Here is a 20,252-nt window from a genome sequence, read left to right as displayed (position 1 = left end):
TCAAGGGAACAGCCCTCCATGCACAGCTGTGCTTAATGCTGTAGCTAATGTTGAGGCTTAGCTATATTCAAAAGAGACTTGTGTGGAAGTCTTTAAAGTATTTTTCATAAATGCAAAACTCTTTTGAGTGGGGTTTCACTTTGAAAGGCATTATTTTCCAATGGCAAGGAATGTTTAATTTGTAAGCAGTTTCCTATGTTCTCTGCAGGCATGGTTATTTCAGCCTGCTCACTGGGACACAGCATCCCATCCTTCCACTAAGCACACCCTGAGACTGACCTGGCACCACCTCTGCGTTCAGCCACACTCCATTTCCAAGCAACTAGGCTTGACTGTCAGATAGTAAACTGAAGTGGGCAGGAAGGCCAGACAGTAGATTAGCCTGGATTGTGCTTGGCTACACACCTGAGAATTCTGGAGACAGCACGGGACCAGTCACAAGGTGAGCTGGCCATTATATCCACACGTTAAGAAAAAAGAAACCACAAAACCTTGCAGCAGCAAGTCACAGAGCCCAAGTTTACAGACTCAGGTTCATAGGGCTCACACTACGGCATGAAAAATGGTAGTATAGACATTCCAAATTCAGGCTGGAGCCAGGCTCTGAGACCCAACCCCCGTTCCAGGATTCAGAGCCCAAGTGGGAAAGTCTTCACTGCTATTTTTAGTGCAAGCCTGAGTCTGTAGACCCAGGCCCAGACTCACTGCCATGGGTGTTTTTTGCACTGTAAACAGCTGCCTCCCCAAGTGAGGGCAATGAGTAAAATCACCTGACAAGGGGGATAAAAAGAGAAGTCCTGGCAGTGGAAGAGAGTTTCCTTCTGAGTGCGAACTGGTTGCTGCAAGCATGGAAACTAAAAAAAGCCCGAGAGGGCTATAGGGGAGTCTAGGAGCAGGGAAGATGATTTACTGGTCTTTGATACTCTGGAAGCGATGTTTTTTTGGCGCTTAGCCAGAGAGCCAAGTCACCTTTTGCAAGCCTGTCAAGCTCCCTAGGCGAGTGGGAATCCACCTCTTCACAGGTTTACACTTCACACATTTCCACTTAAACCTCATGACACCACTTTGGCAATGTAAAGTGGCCTCGGTGCAAACAAGGGTCCAGCCCCATGAACTGATACACCCTATGAAAGTTGTGCTGAGCTCATTAGAAATGCCTCAGGTTAGTAGATAAGCAGCATTTGGTAACACATCTTAATGCAGATATAAGTAAGCCATGTAGTATTTGAATTAGTCAGTACTTCATGGGCCTGAATCTCCTCTGTCCTACACCTTGAGCAGTAATTTACCTCAGGCAAAGCAGATGGAATATGGCATCAAACCAGCATAGTAGCATTTTACACCCACTTTGGTGGAGTCAGATTTTAACTAGTCTTAATTAGCTCATTTAAAAAAAAACTGATAACAGTAAATGATCTCTTATGTTAAAGGCTGCACAAAACCATTAAAGCAACAACAACAACACAGCCAATATCAACCTCAGCTAGGAAACGGAAGTTTTGCAGACCCCAGTCCTGCAGGAGAATCCATTCCATCCACCTCACCTTGCAGGCATTAGGCCCAATACAAAATTGTATGCCCTCTCCATCCCCCACCCCCATAACTGGGGCCAAACTGCAAAAAAAAAAAAAAACAATCTAGATTTCACTTCCTGCCACCGAACTTCAGGGGGAAGGCAAGGATGTTTGGACTCTCAGTTGTGGTTTGAGCCCATCTGCACTCTTCAAGTATAAACATCTTCATTGAAACCAGACTCATCCTGCACAACCATTCATTTAGTGAGCTCATCTGCGAGACACACAGACTGGCACATTTCTATGACAACCGAAAAAAAAAAAAAAAACTTGGCACAAGCTAAGCAGCTTTTTAAAGCCTTCCCATTGTTCCAGAGGCTGCTTTCACTTCCTCTTGTACCTACAGCTATCTCGAATGTATCACACAAAACATAATACCTTCATGAAATGGACCCATTTCTTTCAGGAGAAAAAATAAGACATTTATGTAAGGTTCTAATGTGGGGAGAGAAGCTTTCAGATTGGGGGGCGGGGGGAAGAAATACCTACAAGACTAACAGTAGCAGGTCCTATCTAATCTGAGTCTGAATCACACCCAGACACCCTGCTGAAGAAAAAACAATCCAAACAAAGACAAGGTCAGACAACCACAAAAGCTCGGAAAGTATTAATTTTCCAAAGCAGGATCTCTGCTAGGAAAGATTCCAAAAAGCCCCTTTTTCCAAAAGGAATCCAAATGGCTGATCTTGGGAGTAAGGGGGGAAATCTGTGCATTAAAAGCAAAATGTACTGATTTCTGCCCTTTCAAACAGTGTCATTTTTAAAAATCCAACCATTTCACTGAAAAATTCTTTCACTCTCTGGGCCCAAATCTGATCATGCTTCCCTTGGCATTACACTAGTGATGAGCACGGCTGGAACTGGGATCGTGATTAGCATGGCGGAACTGGTATAAGATTCTGACTCTCTGGGCCTTGAGATTCTCTGGCTGTCTTCACTGCAAACATAAAAAAAAAGTGTGTGTTTACACTCAGATAGCTAACTCAATATAAAATCCTAGTGTAGACAAGACATAAGCACAGTTTACCTCTAGTGAAATTACCAGAGCTAGTCAAAGTCAACCTTCTGCCTCCTAGGGAGGCTACTTTACTAGTGTCATGGAGGTATAAACTATCCATGCCTATAAACTATCCATCCATCTCCAGTAGATAGCTATCTTAATGCAAAACATAAACTTTTTTTTTGTACTGAAGACACAGCCGCCATAGATTCAACCAGTATTTCTTTTAATTAAAGTACATTTGTTTAAAAATACACACACTACAGCGGTTCAGCGCTGGAAAAACAAAAGAGTTAGATTTCTGACATAAGCTGTCAACAAATGCAAAAGTCTACAATGTGATTATGTCTGTTATTATGTCTTCTCAGGTCAATGACTGCCAGTCACCAAATTCACTAATCATAAATAGTTAAGATTGTTAGTACTAGGGGTAGAGACACCAACTCACTACTGTTGCAGAACGCATTCCCAACAAAAGGAAAACATGCTATGAACAAAAGCAATGGAATGGGCGCACCAGCAGCCACATATGCATAGCTATGAAAGATGCCAGAAGAATAATTTTAGTTGTTTACTCCCATTGTCTCCCCACTCAATTCCTCAAGCCATTTTTAGACTTGGACACTCTGCTAGGATCTTCATCTAATGCTCTTTGTGTTCACAGTAGCTGGGACCACGAGATCACAGTAATAATGAGACACTCGGACAGAGACAAGATTTTCTGTTTAAATCCAGAAGTCTCCAGTGCCACATTTTCTGCCATGGTCAGTTTTTTCTACCCAGATCATTTAAAGGCTCTCCAATCACATGCGTACTGCACCCATCAACTCAAAGATTTTCATCTTGACAGTGCTTTGACTTGATCTTTCACTTCCAAGTCATTTTAGTTAATTTGCTTCATGCCTTCCCCCCCCCCCAACCCCCACAGGATTCAGAGGACTGAGACGCTGCCAAGCTGAGTGCAATATTCCCAAAGGCATAGATGAAAGAAAACTCAGTTATAAGTGGATCTAAATGGTACTTTAAAAGGAAAAAAAAATTAGCCATCTTGCCACAGACTACAATATGCTGATACAGGCTCATGGTGGAGAACATCTTACTCTAATAATTGTGCTATTGAAACCAATGGGAGCACTCATGGAGTCAGCTGCTATTAAGACAGAAAGAGACACCAGAATCTGCCCCTAAGATTTCAGTGATCCTCCCAATAATCTCTAAATGGTAGATAAGGTCATGGGGGGGGGGGGGGGGAAATGGACTCCTTTATTCTGATCAGGTCAAAATGGTCACAGACTAGACCACAGGCTATATAGGACAGTCAGTCAGCTTTTGAACAGATTTATACCCTGACACTTACCTAAGATGTAGGAAATCCTTTTCTAGCTAAACATTGAAATCCACAGTAACATGACACCTTTTTAAAACAAGTAGCTATTACAGAGGAACCACTTTCCTGAGCAATGTTTCTAATGTAATAAAACTGCCACAGGGATAAAAAGTTCCAGTTGTGAACCTCAGGTTGGAAGAGCTTTCCTAAAAGGTAAGCCAAATTATGGCAAATGCCAAGGGACTTATTATGCCGTGGTTTTCATCTGGGTCTGCAAAGGGTGAGGCAGTCGGAGATGCAGACACTTAGAAAAATATTTTCAAAAAGCAGCCACTGCCTGTGGGTGTCCAACTTGACACACCTTGGGCATGATTTCCAGAAGCGCCAGGCACCCTCACTGCCAGCTGACGTCCATGCTTGGTGGGGCTGCTGTGTTTGTTGTGTACAGGACGCACTGAAACTACTCACTGATATATTCAGGATATATCACATTCTGTAGACTTGTGCCTTGTAGAGAGACACACTTCACCTCAAAACAGGCCAAGGAGCACTATGTTACACTTACAGCTGTGGGCAGGGTTCCCTATACTGTATCTTGCATTGCCTCACGGATGTAAAAATATGCCACTTCATCTGAGAGCTATGTAATCCACACAAACAGCAATCAGCTATAAACAGGGAGCATCCCTCCTCCTGCTGTACTTCACTGCAGAAGTAGGCAGCAAAGAGCGCACATCTGTACCCTCCAAAATGTATTTCTTTATGCAGCTGCTTCTATAGATAACAGCTGCCATACAGTGAAAGGGTATTGGGCTACATTCCGACAGGTTCATAGAGAACGGAGAAACTAGGCAACCTATCCCCTGTATATATTCGTAAATTTAATCTTATCTTTATGAAAAGTGCCTCTGATCTCTATAAAAGGCAATATAGCTTCCGATGTACTGAGGATGAAGACGTGACATGACATTAAGTAGTTAGTGCACTCCTTAAATTATTACATTATACATGGAAGAGACTTCCAGGAAATTATCTGCAGCTACAAAAGTTCCTCTTCCCATTGCCAGATCCTACGAATGACTCGCCTCTCACACCACATTTTAGCTTGCAGGCAGATAGTTAAGGACTGTTCTAAGTGGATTTCTCTCTCTTGGAGCCAGTTAGACAGACTAGATTGGAAACAAATGTTGAAACTATTGCCATGATAACCCTAAAATAATCTTATTTTCTGCACAAGACCAGCCCCAGGCTTTAGAAAAAGGACTTTCCTTCACCTCCCCACACTTTGCACTAACTAGCCCTATGCTGAAGGAGATGCTACCCCTCCCCCACATTGAGACCCACTAAAGAATTTGAGATAGTCCAAGTGGAAGGTGAGAGGAGATCATAGCATTCCCCCCCGAGTCAGTTCTTCTGTTCTGCCCATCCATATCTCACGGACTAGACACACACATCTTAGGACCGGAGAATCAACAAAATTACCCCAAAACTGCAGTGCCACGAGAGAGACTAAGTAAATTCCTTCAGCCAGTGAGAGGCCCGCTCCTCATACAGCAAATCGCTGGGACTGCAGAGGAGCCACATAACCGACACTAAACATGGAAAAAGAGCACTTTCCTCAGACACCAAAAGCATCACCTTTACTTCCCTTTGCCACCTTAGGAGCCTGAGCAGTGAAAAGTCTCACATTGCTCTCAAAGTCAGACCTATCCTACGGTGAAGCACCTGACTACCTTAGAAATCACCCCACCAGCCACCCTCCCTTTCTACCAAGATCCTGTGAAAAGAAGCAAAGTCCAAAGGACAACACGAACAATTTAGACACAAAACCACCCATGCAAATGACAGAGCAAAGCCACAGAACCATCTAGGCCCCATTTGTGTAATTCCAGGGAGCAACGTGATGTAAAATATTATGCTGATGAAGTGCTACCTAATCAACAGTCTATTCACATCAGTACAGGGACATCATCTCTGTCTATTGCAGTTCACATGCAGTGCTGTCCAACTGTATAAAGGTGTTTCTTTGTTTTGAGAATCCCACACACACACCACATGGGATCATGCAGGCCTCAAGTGGCCAAATAAAGTTTGTGACCTGGGACTTTATAGCTATTCCATGTTAATCTGCACACTGAGCATATATTCAGCTAATGCCCCATGTATCGATCACTAGGTTATTGACTGGTGTGGCTATTAGGGGTGAAATGCACAAACTCCTGACCGCACAGTTGAAGTTTTGTGCACTTTCACTTGTACGTGCACAAGTCTCTCTCTCTCTCCCTCTCTCTCTCTCTCATTTTTTTTAAAGTCAGTCTTACCACAAACAAAGAGTAATCGCACATCTTGAAGAGAAACTCACGTCACCGGGCCCAGGAACATACAGTAGCTAATGTTGAATGCATTTATGTTAGTGCTAACTGCAATGCAAACATGGCAAGAACTTTTCACAAACAAGTGCTGCAAAAACAGGAAGTGAATGGGAAAACTTCACAGTGTTTGGAAACAGCACAGTGTTTGCAGAGTTTTTTCCTACAAATGCAGAAACAGTCTGGTAATCTGAAAGCTGAGCACAACAGGAGTCTCAGATCAGTAACAAGCGTCACGACACCACCTTACAAGACCTAGAGGTACAGACAGAAAAAAGCACAGACAAGTTTATTTCCCTCACCTCTGCAGAGATAATTTGACAGGCAAAGAAAAAAAAAACAGCCTTTACAAAAATTCCATTATTAAACCTAGACAACGCAATAAAACACACCGCATCTTTATCTTAGCCTTCAAATGATGGAGAAAAAATGGGTATGATAAATCAGAAATGATAAATTAGAAAATACAGGCAACCCACTAATATAAATACAAAAAGAATTAAAAACCGAGGCCAAAAGTTCATTAACAAGGGAACACATATACAGACACAGGCCCCATCACATCACATCAGAAGGCCATATTTACACCATGGTAAGAACCTATGCTGTATTTAAGCCCCTACAAATCTTTTTACACAGATCATTTGAAGGTTCTTGAATAACCATCAACTCAAAGACCTCTATTTTCACATAAAGAGGATGCTGACCTGATCTCTAACTGCCAGCCATTTTGTTTTAATTTGCTTCATGCTGTATGCTTTTTTATTTTATTTTATTTTTTTTTTAATAAAGGCCATACAGCATCAATAGAACCAGAAAACTGCATGGCAGAGTGGGCTGTCCTTGTGGGGCATAGATGAGGCAGGACCCGTTAGGAATGAATGCAAACACAGACCAGATCCTCAGCTAGCGCACATCTGTCCACTGGAACACTGCCAGTTTACACCAATTGAGAATCTGTCCTGTAATCTTCACTTAGGCAGATGGGCATCAGCTAGGAGCTCAGTATTTCTCCCTAGTCTTTTTGCATCCAATAGAGACCAGTTTACACACAGTCAACCCCCATCCGCCATTGGTTGGCTTCACCATATTTAAAAATGTGTTAGCCTGAAAGACAGTTCAACCCTAGATACTGCTCTGATGGGAACAGGAGGAATGGCTTGCTGTAGATTAGACAAAACCACTTTGAGCAAGGCCAGAGATAAAGGACATCCAGAGAAAGCAATTATTAATCAGGTGCTTAACATGCCAGTAGATAAACGCGAGAATAAGGAGGCAGTCTCATCATTAGGGTTTGTAGACAAACCCTGTGCTCTAAGACCACAAGCATTACCACTCCTCTTACCTTCAACGGTTAGTACAAAACTGTACATACAGCAAAGAGTATTTCATTTGAATTTCAACTTGTTACTTTTCTGCAGTTGATGAAGCATGAAACAAATCACCCAAAATGCATTTTGTAACTCTAGCAAATGTGTTTCCCATCAAAATGGGAGACTCTTTGGCTGCATCTGCATTTTCATCTTCAGCAGAAGAGTTCTGTTCCAGCGGATGTTTTAAATTTTTCTCAATGGTCACATTATTTGGTTGGAAACCAGATACGTTCTTTGGTGCCAGGACTCTGCACAAACCATTTGCTCCTCTGGGAGAGGAGGAAGAGTCTGCATTGTACTTCTGGAAACCATGTTACTCTCTATTTCAAAGTGAAAGATAAATTAGAGAATTTGAGAGTGAGAAAGAACCCTGAAGAGTAGGACCGGCGGGGAGGGGGGAGGAGAAGAGAGGGAACAACCAATAATAGAAAGATTTAATACTTTGCACCCACACAGCACATTTCATCAAAACCCCTCATTTCCACACACTGGGAGAGGAAACTTGCTGCTTGTATTTCATAATACAGCTCAAAGCAATACTGTCCCAGAGCAGTTCATTAGTCATCCTTTGTTTACTCCTGAGGGAATTCTGCACCAAAAAATTAAAAATTCTGCATATTTTTGTCAACACACCACAATATAATCACACCATATTCAATTATTTTGGTAATGTATACCTATCAGCAAGTACGTCTAATAATACAGACAACAAAAAAGATTCAGGAAATGTTTGACAAATAGATTCCTTATTAAGCATATTAGCACATCTATATGGCTCCATAGCAAGCGAGAAGAACAGAGGTTCACATGCACGCCCAGCCCTGCCCTCCTGATCCAGACAGGGGGCAAGCAGGCCTACCCCAGCAGGATCCAAGTGTGGAGGGGCTCCAGGTGTAGGGTGAGAGGGTTCTGTTTAGGGAAATCTGGGTTCAGGTGGCTCTGTTGGGGGTTCCAAGTGCGAGGGCAATGGGATTCTGGCGTGGGGGAGAAGGTGACTAGGGCTCAGCAGGGATCTCAGTGGGGGGTCCGGGTGCTGGGAGAGTGGGGTTTGATGGATGGGGGTCTGGGTGCAGGTCGTTGGGACTCAGTGGAATGGGGGTCCTGGTGCTGGGGAAGGTGATGTACGGGGGTTGGGCAGATCAGGGGCAGCTCCCTATGCAGTGACCCCCTCTCCCCACAGCTGGGGAACAATGGAGGCAGGAAGTGGGACGAATGGGTGCAGAGCTTCCTGCAACTGGGGAAGGTTACCAGAGGTGAGTCTGACTCAACCCCAGCCCCAGAAGCAGCCCGTGCAGGGGAAGAGGCAGTCCCATTCCCCTGCCCCCAGCCCAGCCTGGACTAGCAGCTGGAGCCTGGCATACAGTAAGAGCCACCAGCCAGCAAGTTCTCAACCCGGCCCCTCCTCAACAGTGCGCAAGAGGGACAGAGTGCGCTAAGGCCCACACCCCGCAAGGCAGTGATTTACATCACCTCCGACTGCTCCCAATGCCCAAACCTCTTCTCTCTTCTGCATTAGTCTGAGTTGAGGTATTATTCTCTGTGAAGCCTTGGTACCTATTTGAAGGAGTCACTTTGTAGTGCCTGGTCAATCTGTGAACATTTGACTGCTCAGTGGTCAACAAAAGCCACTAAACCTACTTAAAGGCCACTGAACAGGCCACACCTGGTAACAATTTCTGTTCCCCACAATCTTGGGTTGGTCTCGATTACAAGTTGGAAGCCCCCAAGTCTCATTCCTAATCCCGAGTCATCTAGTTCCCCCCAAATATCAGAATGTTTATGATAAACTACAAAAGCAATTGCTGTCACACTCTGGGGGGGATTGCTAGGGTATTTGGGGGAAGTTCCCCCCCCCCTTTCTTTTCCAGAGCCAAAATGTTGAGTAACTCCACTCTAGGTGGTAGAGAAAATACTGCAGCTAGAACCAGAGCATCTGTGGAACCACTATATCCAAGGAAACAATTTAGTCACAATTCTCAGCCAGTGCTATCAAATGCCCACACCAGGCACACTAAAAGTCAACGCACAGAAAACTTCCTTTGTACAGCATCTGATGAAGTGAGCTGTAGCTCACGAAAGCTTATGCTCAAATAAATTTGTTAGTCTCTAAGGTGCCACAAGTACTCCTTTTCTTTGTACAGCAAAGTACCTAAGCTGCCAAGAACCACCCCAATCAGAGGTTCCCGATGCTCAGCTAGTATATCTTTACATAGCCCCAGTGAAGTCAATGGAGCTACATCAATTTATACCAGCTAAGGATCTGGCTCTCAGATGTATTATTTAAGAGTCCACACAATCTTTTACATCTTGTATCCTGCCCTCTTACTTTTACATGTAGTAAAGAGCAAGCACAACGTTTTGAGACTCCTCTGTAAACATATTCTTCCCAAGTCATTCCTAGGTTCAACACACCAACCTCTAACATTTGTGTTTTACACGCAGAGAAAAAAGCGCCAATCCTTTTGCAAAGATGGTGCCCAATACCCTGTTCCTATAATAATGAAGCAAGATCTCCCTCATAAAAAAGGAGCTATTGAAAAGGTTCAGTGTAGTCAAAGTGTCACTGACCTATTGTCTGGGTCTGGAATCAATCCTGACAACCTCTGAAGCAAGAGTATGCCTGTACGTTGTCAGAATGGGCTATTAAGAGAAAATACACCATTATTTTAAGCAAGAAAACAGTAAATGCTCACAAAAATTATCAGAATTGTAAATCAGGTAATTGCATGTGCAGAGAGACATGTTCAATTGCAGGAACTATAAACACAAATTAGGCAAGCACTCTGCACATGCAATTGCCTGCCAAAACTCTGGCCCACAAAATGTACATATAATAAATAAAGACACTGCGTGCATATACTATATATATGGATATGTATGACTGACTATACTATAAGTCTTTACAACAGAGGGAAAAAATAATTTAAAAATTCCTGTAGTTGTTTGTCATAAATTTAGATTTTGTTAAGAGTTTATAAGAAAAATAAATGCAATCTTGGTATTCCCTGAAATAAATAATCTTTAGTGTAACTAAATCTCAACTTTCTTCAGGTAACGTTTACAGTGTCATCTGTGATGTCTTAGAGTAAACAAAGTTTTACTAACACTAATTCACCAAAAAATTTTCATGGTTTTAAAATTTCAAAAGAAAAACATTTTGTTTTGTTCTGATAATTTCAACATCTCTGAAGTGCTAGAAACCAAGGCAGCGGAAACCCTTTTATTGCCAACTGTTCAAAAATCCTGAGTTTGGCCCCAAAAATTCAAGAGATTGGCTTAAATGTCATGAGTTTTAAATAATAATAATAATAATATATTTGAGGTTCTTTATTGATCTGCCTTCTGGTTTCTTGGTTCATGTTTTTAAGCTTTTCTCTACCCCTACAAGAGCTAGGAATTTACTTTCCAGAGAATCTCATCAATCTCTTAATTCCAGCAGCTGTGTTTTAAGGAAAACATCTTATCGTGAGGCTCATGATAAAACTGCAAGAGCTGGCAATACTGGAAGCCCTGGGCAAGGGCGTGAGAACCAGAAAGGGACCCTACCATGCTAGTTTCATTGTCCAAGCTGATTGAAATGCAAAAAGCAAACAGCATCAGTGGAAAAGCCAATTAGATGTTTAGACTTGGCCGTAATGCAAAGGCACTGGGGAGGGGGGAGAATGGACGGACCTTTCCCCACTTTGTGCATCCCATGCAAGGGCCAAACACAAGAGCAGTCCCTGAGCATGGAGGCTGCTCCCACAAAGGAAGCAGGATCCTGGCCCTACCCCACTCATTTCACACTAGACAGCAAAAGGATGGATGCAAGCTTGGAATAGAACAGGCTGTATCATCCTCCCATGCTCCAGGGAGCTGGGAGTTGCACCTTTAGAGGCACAATCCATGCACAAGCTGCCCCTTGGGGCAACATACCTAAATGTCACCATCAGGCCTTTAAAATGCTGTCAGCGCTGACAATGCATGAGCTCTAAAACGTAACGGGAGTGAAAGTGGCGAGGACACGTTTTATACGCATAAATGCATGGGCAAGTACAGATTTTTAATTGGCAGTACACTCGGATGGCATGACACAAAGGGAGAGACGTGAAAGCGGCGGTGAGGCTGAAGCTGGCAGGATGCTTTCGGGAACTTTGAATGAGGAGGATGGGCTTGCAATAGCACATTCTGACCCAGAGTGGTTTAGGGAGACACCAGATCCCATTTCACTGAATCACAGACACAGGTTCAACAGATCAGTTCTTCTCTCTCCTTTCTTTCTTCCCCTCAAGACACAGCAAATCATAGCAAGGCTCATTGGGAGATTTTTCCCTTCCTCTTGCTCTCTCTGTCCCCACATTTTTATTTGCTTAGGTTTGAGAACGGATCCAAAAAAAAAAAAAAAAAAAAATCTATCTCACTGCTTTGTAGTTCTGTTCATTACCCTTGTACCACAATCCTGTTTAACAAATATGAATACATTTCAACAAATCATGCATATGCCCCAGCAGCGCTGGCCCTGCTGCACTGGGCTCAGCGGTTCATGAAAAGGGTCACTATAGTCAGCACTGGCAGAGCATAGTACTCTGCAGGAGCCCACGGAACAGAGGCTGCGATGAGCCCCGGCACAGGGGCGGTCATTTCTTGTGCTTTCTTCCCAGCTTGCTACACGTGAGGAGGGCTAGCCACAGTCACGCCCTTAATCTATGCCCTGCCAAAAGAAAGATGATCTCACAATCCCTTGAGGACCTTCTCCTCCAAGGTGCTGAGAACCCTCAATTCCCACTGCAGAACCAGACTTCTACTCAGTACACAAGGCAACCTGCAAGCTTCCTCCTGGGACCTGTCATTATGTAATGGTTAGCACTGCATCTTTCCTCCAATGATAAATAAGATACATAAAACAGAATGGAATTTATGAGCGCCTTTCTCATGCATGTCCATGAAAATGTAAAATGTACAAATGAGGATTTTTATGCTACTGGTATTAAAAGAGTTCTCATCCTACTGAAAAAAATATGGCTTCCGGTTGGGAATTGTATTCAAGTTCTATGACCATGGCAGCACTGGATACATAGATACCCTGGTTTTTTTACTCTTTTGAAGATAATCCCTAAAGCAATGTCTGATGGAGGTGAAACAATTTTAAAGAAATAAACTATGTTAATTTTTTAACACAAAGTTTGGCTAAGATAGTAATAAAAATGGCCTGTCATTTACAGCAGAACAACATCTAACAAATCATTTACAATCTGCAGGACAGCTGGATTTTTGCTTTTCAATGCAGATTATATGTTATTAGTAAAATATAGAAGGAACAACACTTTGGGCACGATTTGCAAAAACCTCCACAATACCAATTGTTATGTACACATTCCAGAATTAATTTTTTTTAAGGAGCTTGATGAAACTATTCTGATGGCTGATACAGGGCTTAATCATATCGTATGACAAAGAGAACACACCATCATATGCACACATGGACAAACATATGCATTACACATTTATGTATAACAAAGGAGAGCATTAATTGGACATATGAAATATTTTGACTTGTTGCTGTCAGACACATTATTCCATAATGAAAATTTAATATAGTATTTCATTTTTATGGTGCACTAGAAAATTATTCTCTTAAATTTATTCCTGATTCCATATCTGTCCTGATGCAGGGGCCAAGCTTGCCTTACTTATGTTGGCAGAGTCCCATTGATATCAGCGGACTTACAGATTTTGGAACATGAGGAGGAGTTAGGCACTTTCCTACATAGATGCTGGAACTAGGGGTGCTACAGCACCCCCTGGCTTGAAGTGCTTTCCATCATATACAGGATTACAGTTTGGTTCAGTGACTCTCAGCACCCCCACTATACAAATTGTTCCAGCACCCCGTTTATTTGGCTTATCAAGTAACTGTTTAATTAGAAATTGGGGAACCTGATGGTGTTTGGATTTCAGGAACCCTCTAAACGTGGTTCTGTTTTTAAGCCTATTGTGAAACTTTCGAGTTCTGCATAACATTTCCCCCTTGATCAAATTGTTTTTCCAAGGGAAATTTAGTTTTTAAAACCATGTTTTTCTAACTAAATGGGAGCCTGTGCTCAAGAAAACAAAGATTCTAACTTGATAGCAATTCTTCCCTTGGTTTTAAGGCAACAGAGGAAAGAAAAGTTCAAAAAACATGCAACCTCACAATAGCTTCCATTTGGTCTTGAAAAATGAATTCAAATCTCTGTTTCCCCTTTCCTAATTTCAAGCAAATTTTCCTGTATCTGCTTCTTTTATTTTCAATCACATATAAACACCTATCTAAGGGGTGAATGTATATGCAATTCATCAGCTCCCTGGGTGACTATAACTTCCATTCTTTTTTTAAATATATTTCTTTACCAACAAACTGGTGCCCCCACAGAACAACTCTGAATTCACTTCAGGATTATTTCCAGTTTTGAATCCAATTGGTTATGTTCCATTATATCCAACCTCCCTGTAAAAGTGAAACTAAAAATAAGTAAGAAATGTATATATATAAAAAAAAAGCTAATTTTTCCCTTAAGGAACTGGATGTTAATGAGTAATTTCATGCTTGCAATTATGCCTTGTCTTCCCAGATGGAGTTACTAGGAGTATGTCATACCACAATAGTGAAAATGAACGGCTTTCTTCATCCTCCCCTTTTTTCCTGTATGCGTGTATGTTACACAAACTCCAGGGACTAAAAACCAATTGCACTCAGTGTAAGGTTTGCCAGATTATACTCCAAGTGAAGGAAGAAACTGAATGAAAGGGAAGAGGCAGAAGGAAAAAAAGAAGACACACAAAAGGGGCAAAGCAGGAAACGGAAAGATTCTACAGAAGCCCAGTTAAGGCAGGCACCTGAAAACTACTGAAAATGTCATTTTCATCTTTGCAGTCAAAATAGTCAATTATCATTCTCCTCATAACAATTTAGAGAAAAGAAATTAAATTGGATTTTATTATCATTGATCTTTTTTATTACAATCATTGACACTAACCAAATAATCCCTAAACAAAGGCAGACCCTATTTAAAAAAAACAGAAAGAATATTAGCAAATGCACTGTCATTTAGAGTTCGATAAATGTTTATAAAGCAAACAAACATCATTCCTCCCAAAGGGAGAAAGTCAGATTTGTCCTCAAGCAAGTTGTTATCTGGTAAATGAAGTTTGTAAAATAGTAAAATGTCCTATTGGCACTGAAAGATTTAGAAAACAAAAAACAAACAAACAAAACAAAAAACCCTAGTTAGAAAGCTGACTGATATTTAAAAAAAAAAAAAAAAATCCCTGCACAGCAGCAGCATAGCCTACACAGGATGTATGTGTATTCATGCAACTATGCCATGTATAAAGCAAATTGTCTGAAGAGAAATGAGAAACGAAACAAACAATGGAAATAAAATACAGATCAGGCAAAATCCCAACATCCACAGGAAGAAGGGCTTCGTCTACCCTACAGATGCTACAGCAGCACAGCTCCAGCACCGCAGCTGTGCCATTGCAGCACCATAATATAGACACTTCCTACAGAGACAGAATGGTTTTTTCCATCATGGTAGTTAATCCAGACCACCAAAAGGTGGTTTCTTCCATCAGCCTAGGCACCACTACACTGGGAGTTAAGTCAACCTAACTGGAGCACTCACAGGTGCAAATTTTTCACACCTCCCAAGTGACACTGATAGCTAAGTCAATTTAATTTCTCGGTGTAGACCAGAGTTAAGAGGGGTCTCTCCACTGTTTTCATGTCTTTAGGTTGGTGCTCATGCCAACAATTTACCATAAAATTAACATAAAGCGATTCCTATTTTTACTTTACACAGGCTAATTATAATTGAAACTTTTACTGTTCACAGCACTGAAAAAAATTTATCATGTGATTTTTGTAAAGGTTGTGAATTCTGTTTCATTAAAATAAGATGGCCTGAATACTTCTCTCTTTATTTCCCTACTTAGTGGATTCAACAAGGAAAGCTGTCTTCTCAGAGCCAGAATGTATATTTTCCTAATTAAACAATGGAAATAGTCACCTATCTTGACAAAACAACAGATCCATGTAGAAATGTGTATAATAAACCAGGAACAGTGTCTATCAGAGGTACAAACAACAGATGGACAATCCAGATGCAAAATAACCCAACGTCTGGACTTGAGTTGGTTAACAAATAAAAGTTTGTGGAGGTGGATTTCAGTCACATATGTCCCAGGCGATAACAAAGAGAATATCAAATGTCTGTGACTAACAAATATCTTATCCATACCATTTATGTGCAGACCTGGCTAGATCAAGGTTTAATATTTTAGCTACCCCCAAAACTTTTGCTTTCAAACGCAAAATAAGGTGAGGTTATTTCCCGGTTCAATTTTATTCCTCTTATATAGGATGCGTTAAAACTCATCATGCCACAGGAGTTGCACAGTGATGACGCGAAGATTGATTAGGGAATGTTTGTAGAGCACCTTGAACATGGAAAGCTGTAAGTGTTAAACTAGGCCTGTTTTCAGATGTGCGGAGTGCCCACAATGGTGCCTCCTTCAGTGGAACCTACAGATGGCTCAGCAGCTCTGTGGGGAAAAAAAAAAAAAATCGAGCCACTTCTATTTAGATACCTAAGTATGGATTTAAGTGCCTAATTTTAGGCACTCAATATGTTTTCCATTTCTACCTTATCTTGAAACCAACAGTGATATCTGTTTGAATTATTCACACCTGGCTTTTTACAAAAATAAATTTAAACATCCAAGATCAAATGTCTAAAAACATGATTGAATATAGATCCACACATTCAGGCAACAAGTACATAACTTTGGGGCATATTCTGCTCCCCTTACTCGCCTAAGTAGTCCCTTGGAAATCAATGAGGCTACCTGCATGCATACATAAGGCAAGCAGGACTTAGCCCTAAACATACTGTATTTACTTAGTGAACTGGCACTGAGAAATGATAATTACAGGTGCAAGACCTAGCACAAATAAGCACCACTCAACAAAATGGAGCTCCCACAGAAAACAACGAGACCAGCAGCAACAAGAGACATTGGTGTATGGAATGATAGAGTAATTTAGTATCTCTCTGTTAATTATGCGTCTTAATGAAACAGGATGAGAGAAAACCACGTATTAATTTGAGAACTAGCATAAAGTGAATGGGAAATTCTTTCAGAAAGTACTATCCTGGTGTCTGAAACAGAGTTAAAACCTTGCCAGAAAGAAAGAGGTAGTGCTCTCTTCGCGAACATAAAAATTAATCTCTGATGTATTTTTATTTTCTGGGTTTTTTTAATATATTAAGCACAAATATGACTACCCATATCAATATCAGGTATTGCACGTCTTTTCTCCTTTTCAGATAGCATGGCCACTGCAAAGAAAATGCCTTTCGCTATTAGTATTCAACTTCCGCTCTGCCCTCAAAGTATCTTCACAGAATGATGGAGAACCCAAACTTGTTCTATACCCAGGTTTCCTTTGGGGAAATTCTCCTTTAATGCTTCCTTGCCTATTGCTTCTTTCCTACCAGTAGCTCAGGGAGAGGTTAATATTCTTCTGGGCATGTGAACATCCTGGATAGCTCAATGGAACAGCAGAAGATGGCATAGCGGCAGCATGTTAGGTATGAAAAAGAACCACATCAGGCCCTTCAGGACGGGAAGATGGTCTACCTACAGATACCCCTGTGGATGATCCCACTTGAGATACTGTGTGTGTGTCAGAATACTGTGTTAAGGAGGCCTTGAACATTTACTTGTGTGCTGTTCTCATATAAAGTTAGATCCATGTTTAATCTTCAAATACACCACTGACTGAAGGAAACTCATCCAAATAGACCACTGATGGACACCCATATAAAGACTAATTCCCAGTCCCATATTACATTGTGAGTTTCCTATGTTAAACCAATGTACCTGTTCTATTCTACAGAAGATCCACTGAGAAAAATAAGGTATTTACACACAAATCAAAAAGCCAGAATTAAACCACTATCTACCTAAAGTCTTATAGGACTGTAAATATGTGTGTAAACTTGTTAAATTTCATTGGTTCATACTGCTGCACAAACGCCACTGGAGCCTTTAAATGTATAGATACCACATTTAATATATGTGTAATTTTTTTTTTATTATTTGTATACACACACACACTCTCCATATTTTTAAGGCTAGTACATATTGCTATATGTACCCTTTGTATTGGTAATATTTGCTTACAACTTGTTTTCTACATTGTCCTCAATGAGGGAGAGAAAACCCTAAAGGAGACTACCATATTTCAATGTCAGTGTCTGGATAGGATAAGTGACCACCAGAATCAGAACCAACAACAAGGCCTAGACCAAGACAGCATATTCATGGTCCACACCGAAACTATCTGGTTTCAAAATTAAAAGCATCCTGTCTCCCTCCTCCCTACCTTCAACCTTGCCAATACGTCAAATGGCATTTGCAGATTTTAGTTTAGATATTGTTAAAATATCCTCATTTCACATCACTGTCACATTCCCAAGAAACAAAACCATAAAAATATCACACAAAGAATAAAAATGAGATTTGCCTTTAAAATGCAATACAATTACAAGTTAGCGAATACTATTTATGGTTGCAAAAAAAATAAAAAATATCCCAACAGGGTTTTGGATGTTGGGGTTCATTCACACATGTGCACCCGCGCACACACACACAGATAGGGAGGAACAGATTCTTTAATTTTTCATTTTCCAGTCCTGCACAACGAGAATATTTATTTTCCATCAGTTACTATACGTACTTACTTTTCTTTTCACTTTTTTAGTTCAATGAGATTTGCTTTAGCAAAGTCCCCCCCCCCCCATGTTATCATAGAACAAAATTATGAATGTAGGCAACTGGGGTTTAAAAAAAAAATAAAATAAGGTAGACCTGTGGTTGAACCCTTCTTCCAACATAGCAAGCTTCAGACTAGCCTTGCATTTTTGAAAGCAATATACAATTCTGGTTATACCTTACACACATTCAGGCAATTACTTTAAAAAGCCTAACACAGGTATCACCAAGCCCTCTACAGCAGGCAGGCTTTTCTAGATTTCCTAACCATCCCCGAGATGTAACTTAAACAACAACACTGATTTTCTCGCAGACTGTAGGTGGACATAAAATCGAGCTGCCCGTGTTGACGAAGGGGCATACCCAACATCAGTCTGACAACAGGGCTGCCTTGCGTTACAGAGAAAACAGAGCCAAGGCACGAAGACCAGCAGCGGGGGGCTAGCTCTGCGGTGCAGGACAGGAGCGTGTCCTGCTCTCCGAGGAAGATGCGGAGCAGTGTGCGGACAAGGTACTTACCGTAGCGGAGGCTAAGCTGTTATCCGCCAGGGTTACATGATGAGGCTCCCACCTCCTCAAAAATTTGGAGGTGAGGATCTTGCTAAGAAATGTCCGGGGGTGCCGGATGACACAGACCTGGATGTCCCCCTCTTGCAGCAGTTTATACCTCATGCCATTGCAGTGCAGAAGGGGTCGCCTGCAACGAGCAGCACCCATTTTACTCCCCTCCGTAGCAGACATTTCACCCAGCAGCGGCTTGCTCTCCTCGATCTGGCGGCGATCGCTGCCCCCGCCCGAGCCGCCGGTAAAATCCATTGCCGCTTGGGGACCGCCTTTTTTTAAAAAAGGGTTTTTTAAAAAAATAATAATAATAATAAAAAGCCCCCCCTCCCAAAAAAAAAAAAAAAGCCGCCTGGCCGGGGTGGGGGGGGAGCGTGAGGGAAAACTGTCCAAGAGGATGAGGGGGGGAGGGAACGAGCCACCCCCCAAAAAGGGAAGGAAGCAACTTTAAAAAAAAAAATTCCTGATTTCAGCGACAACCCGCGCGCCTCTGCCCTCTGGGCAGCGCCGTCCCGGCTTCCTCCGGCGGGCTTCACTGCGCCGGATCCATGCTCCCGCGGAGCGCGCCCAGCGGGGCGCGGGGGGCGGCCGCACGGGGCAGCTGGCCGCGCGCGCGGAGCGGTGGGGAACCCGCCCGGGCGCGGGGGCGGGGAGGGCGCGCGGGTCTCTGCCCCGGACCCCCGGGGCTGCGCGCGTGCGGGGAGCGCGTGCAGCCGGCGCGGAGCGTGGGCATGTGGCTGCGGCGGCCGGAGAGGAGCGGAGTGGCTCCGCCGACAGACTGGGGCAGCAGCAGCGGCAGCCGCAGCCGCTCACAGGGCGGCTCTGATTGGTCTCCTCGAGGTCATGTGTGGGGCCCCCTCTGACGTCAATGGCCGCCGCAGATTGCGGTGCCGTGCGCTGCCTGCTCCAGGCGGCTTGGGGTGCAAAGGACTGGGGGGGGGCACGTGCCAAGCGGCGGCGGGGGGCAGGGCGCGCGCGCTGCCCCCCCCCCAGAGCGGAGTCCCGGCGTGGGGGCTGGCTGCAGAGCGGGGGGGGGAGATTATGAGCGCCGGCGCCGTGCCGGGGGCGGCACGGGACAGAGAGGGATGGGGGTCGGGGGGAAGGAAGAGAAGGAGGGAGGGGTTGGGGCAGGGGGCAGTACAGATGGATGAGGGACCAGTGGGGGGGGGGTCGTGGGGCAGGAAGAGAAGGAGGGAGAGGGGGATCAGGGGAGGGGTTGGGGCAGGGGGGAGAAGGATGGGGGATCGG

At 42.9% G+C, this 20,252-nt stretch overlaps 1 protein-coding gene across 4 annotated transcripts in view; it reads right to left on the bottom strand.

Moving 5' to 3' along the window:
- Nucleotides 1–19,339, bottom strand: part of CMIP (c-Maf inducing protein) — a 168,413-nt gene extending 149,074 nt beyond the window's left edge. For 2 of the 4 annotated variants that reach the window (XM_077831131.1, XM_077831132.1), the window contains exon 1: nt 18,963–19,338. In XM_077831131.1, coding sequence (XP_077687257.1) covers nt 18,963–19,259 — 297 coding nt within the window. In that variant the 5' untranslated portion in view covers nt 19,260–19,338. Of the gene's footprint in view, nt 1–18,962 lie in introns of all 4 variants that reach the window. The other 2 variants (XM_077831130.1, XM_077831133.1) reach the window with 2 other exon arrangements.
- Nucleotides 19,340–20,252: the final 913 nt, after the last annotated feature.

The sequence above is a fragment of the Eretmochelys imbricata genome, chromosome 12 (genome assembly GCF_965152235.1).
Source record: "Eretmochelys imbricata isolate rEreImb1 chromosome 12, rEreImb1.hap1, whole genome shotgun sequence".
Classification (NCBI taxonomy): domain Eukaryota; kingdom Metazoa; phylum Chordata; order Testudines; family Cheloniidae; genus Eretmochelys; species Eretmochelys imbricata.
The sequence above is the reverse complement of the archived record's forward strand: the minus strand, read 5'-3'. Positions and strand labels throughout refer to the sequence as shown.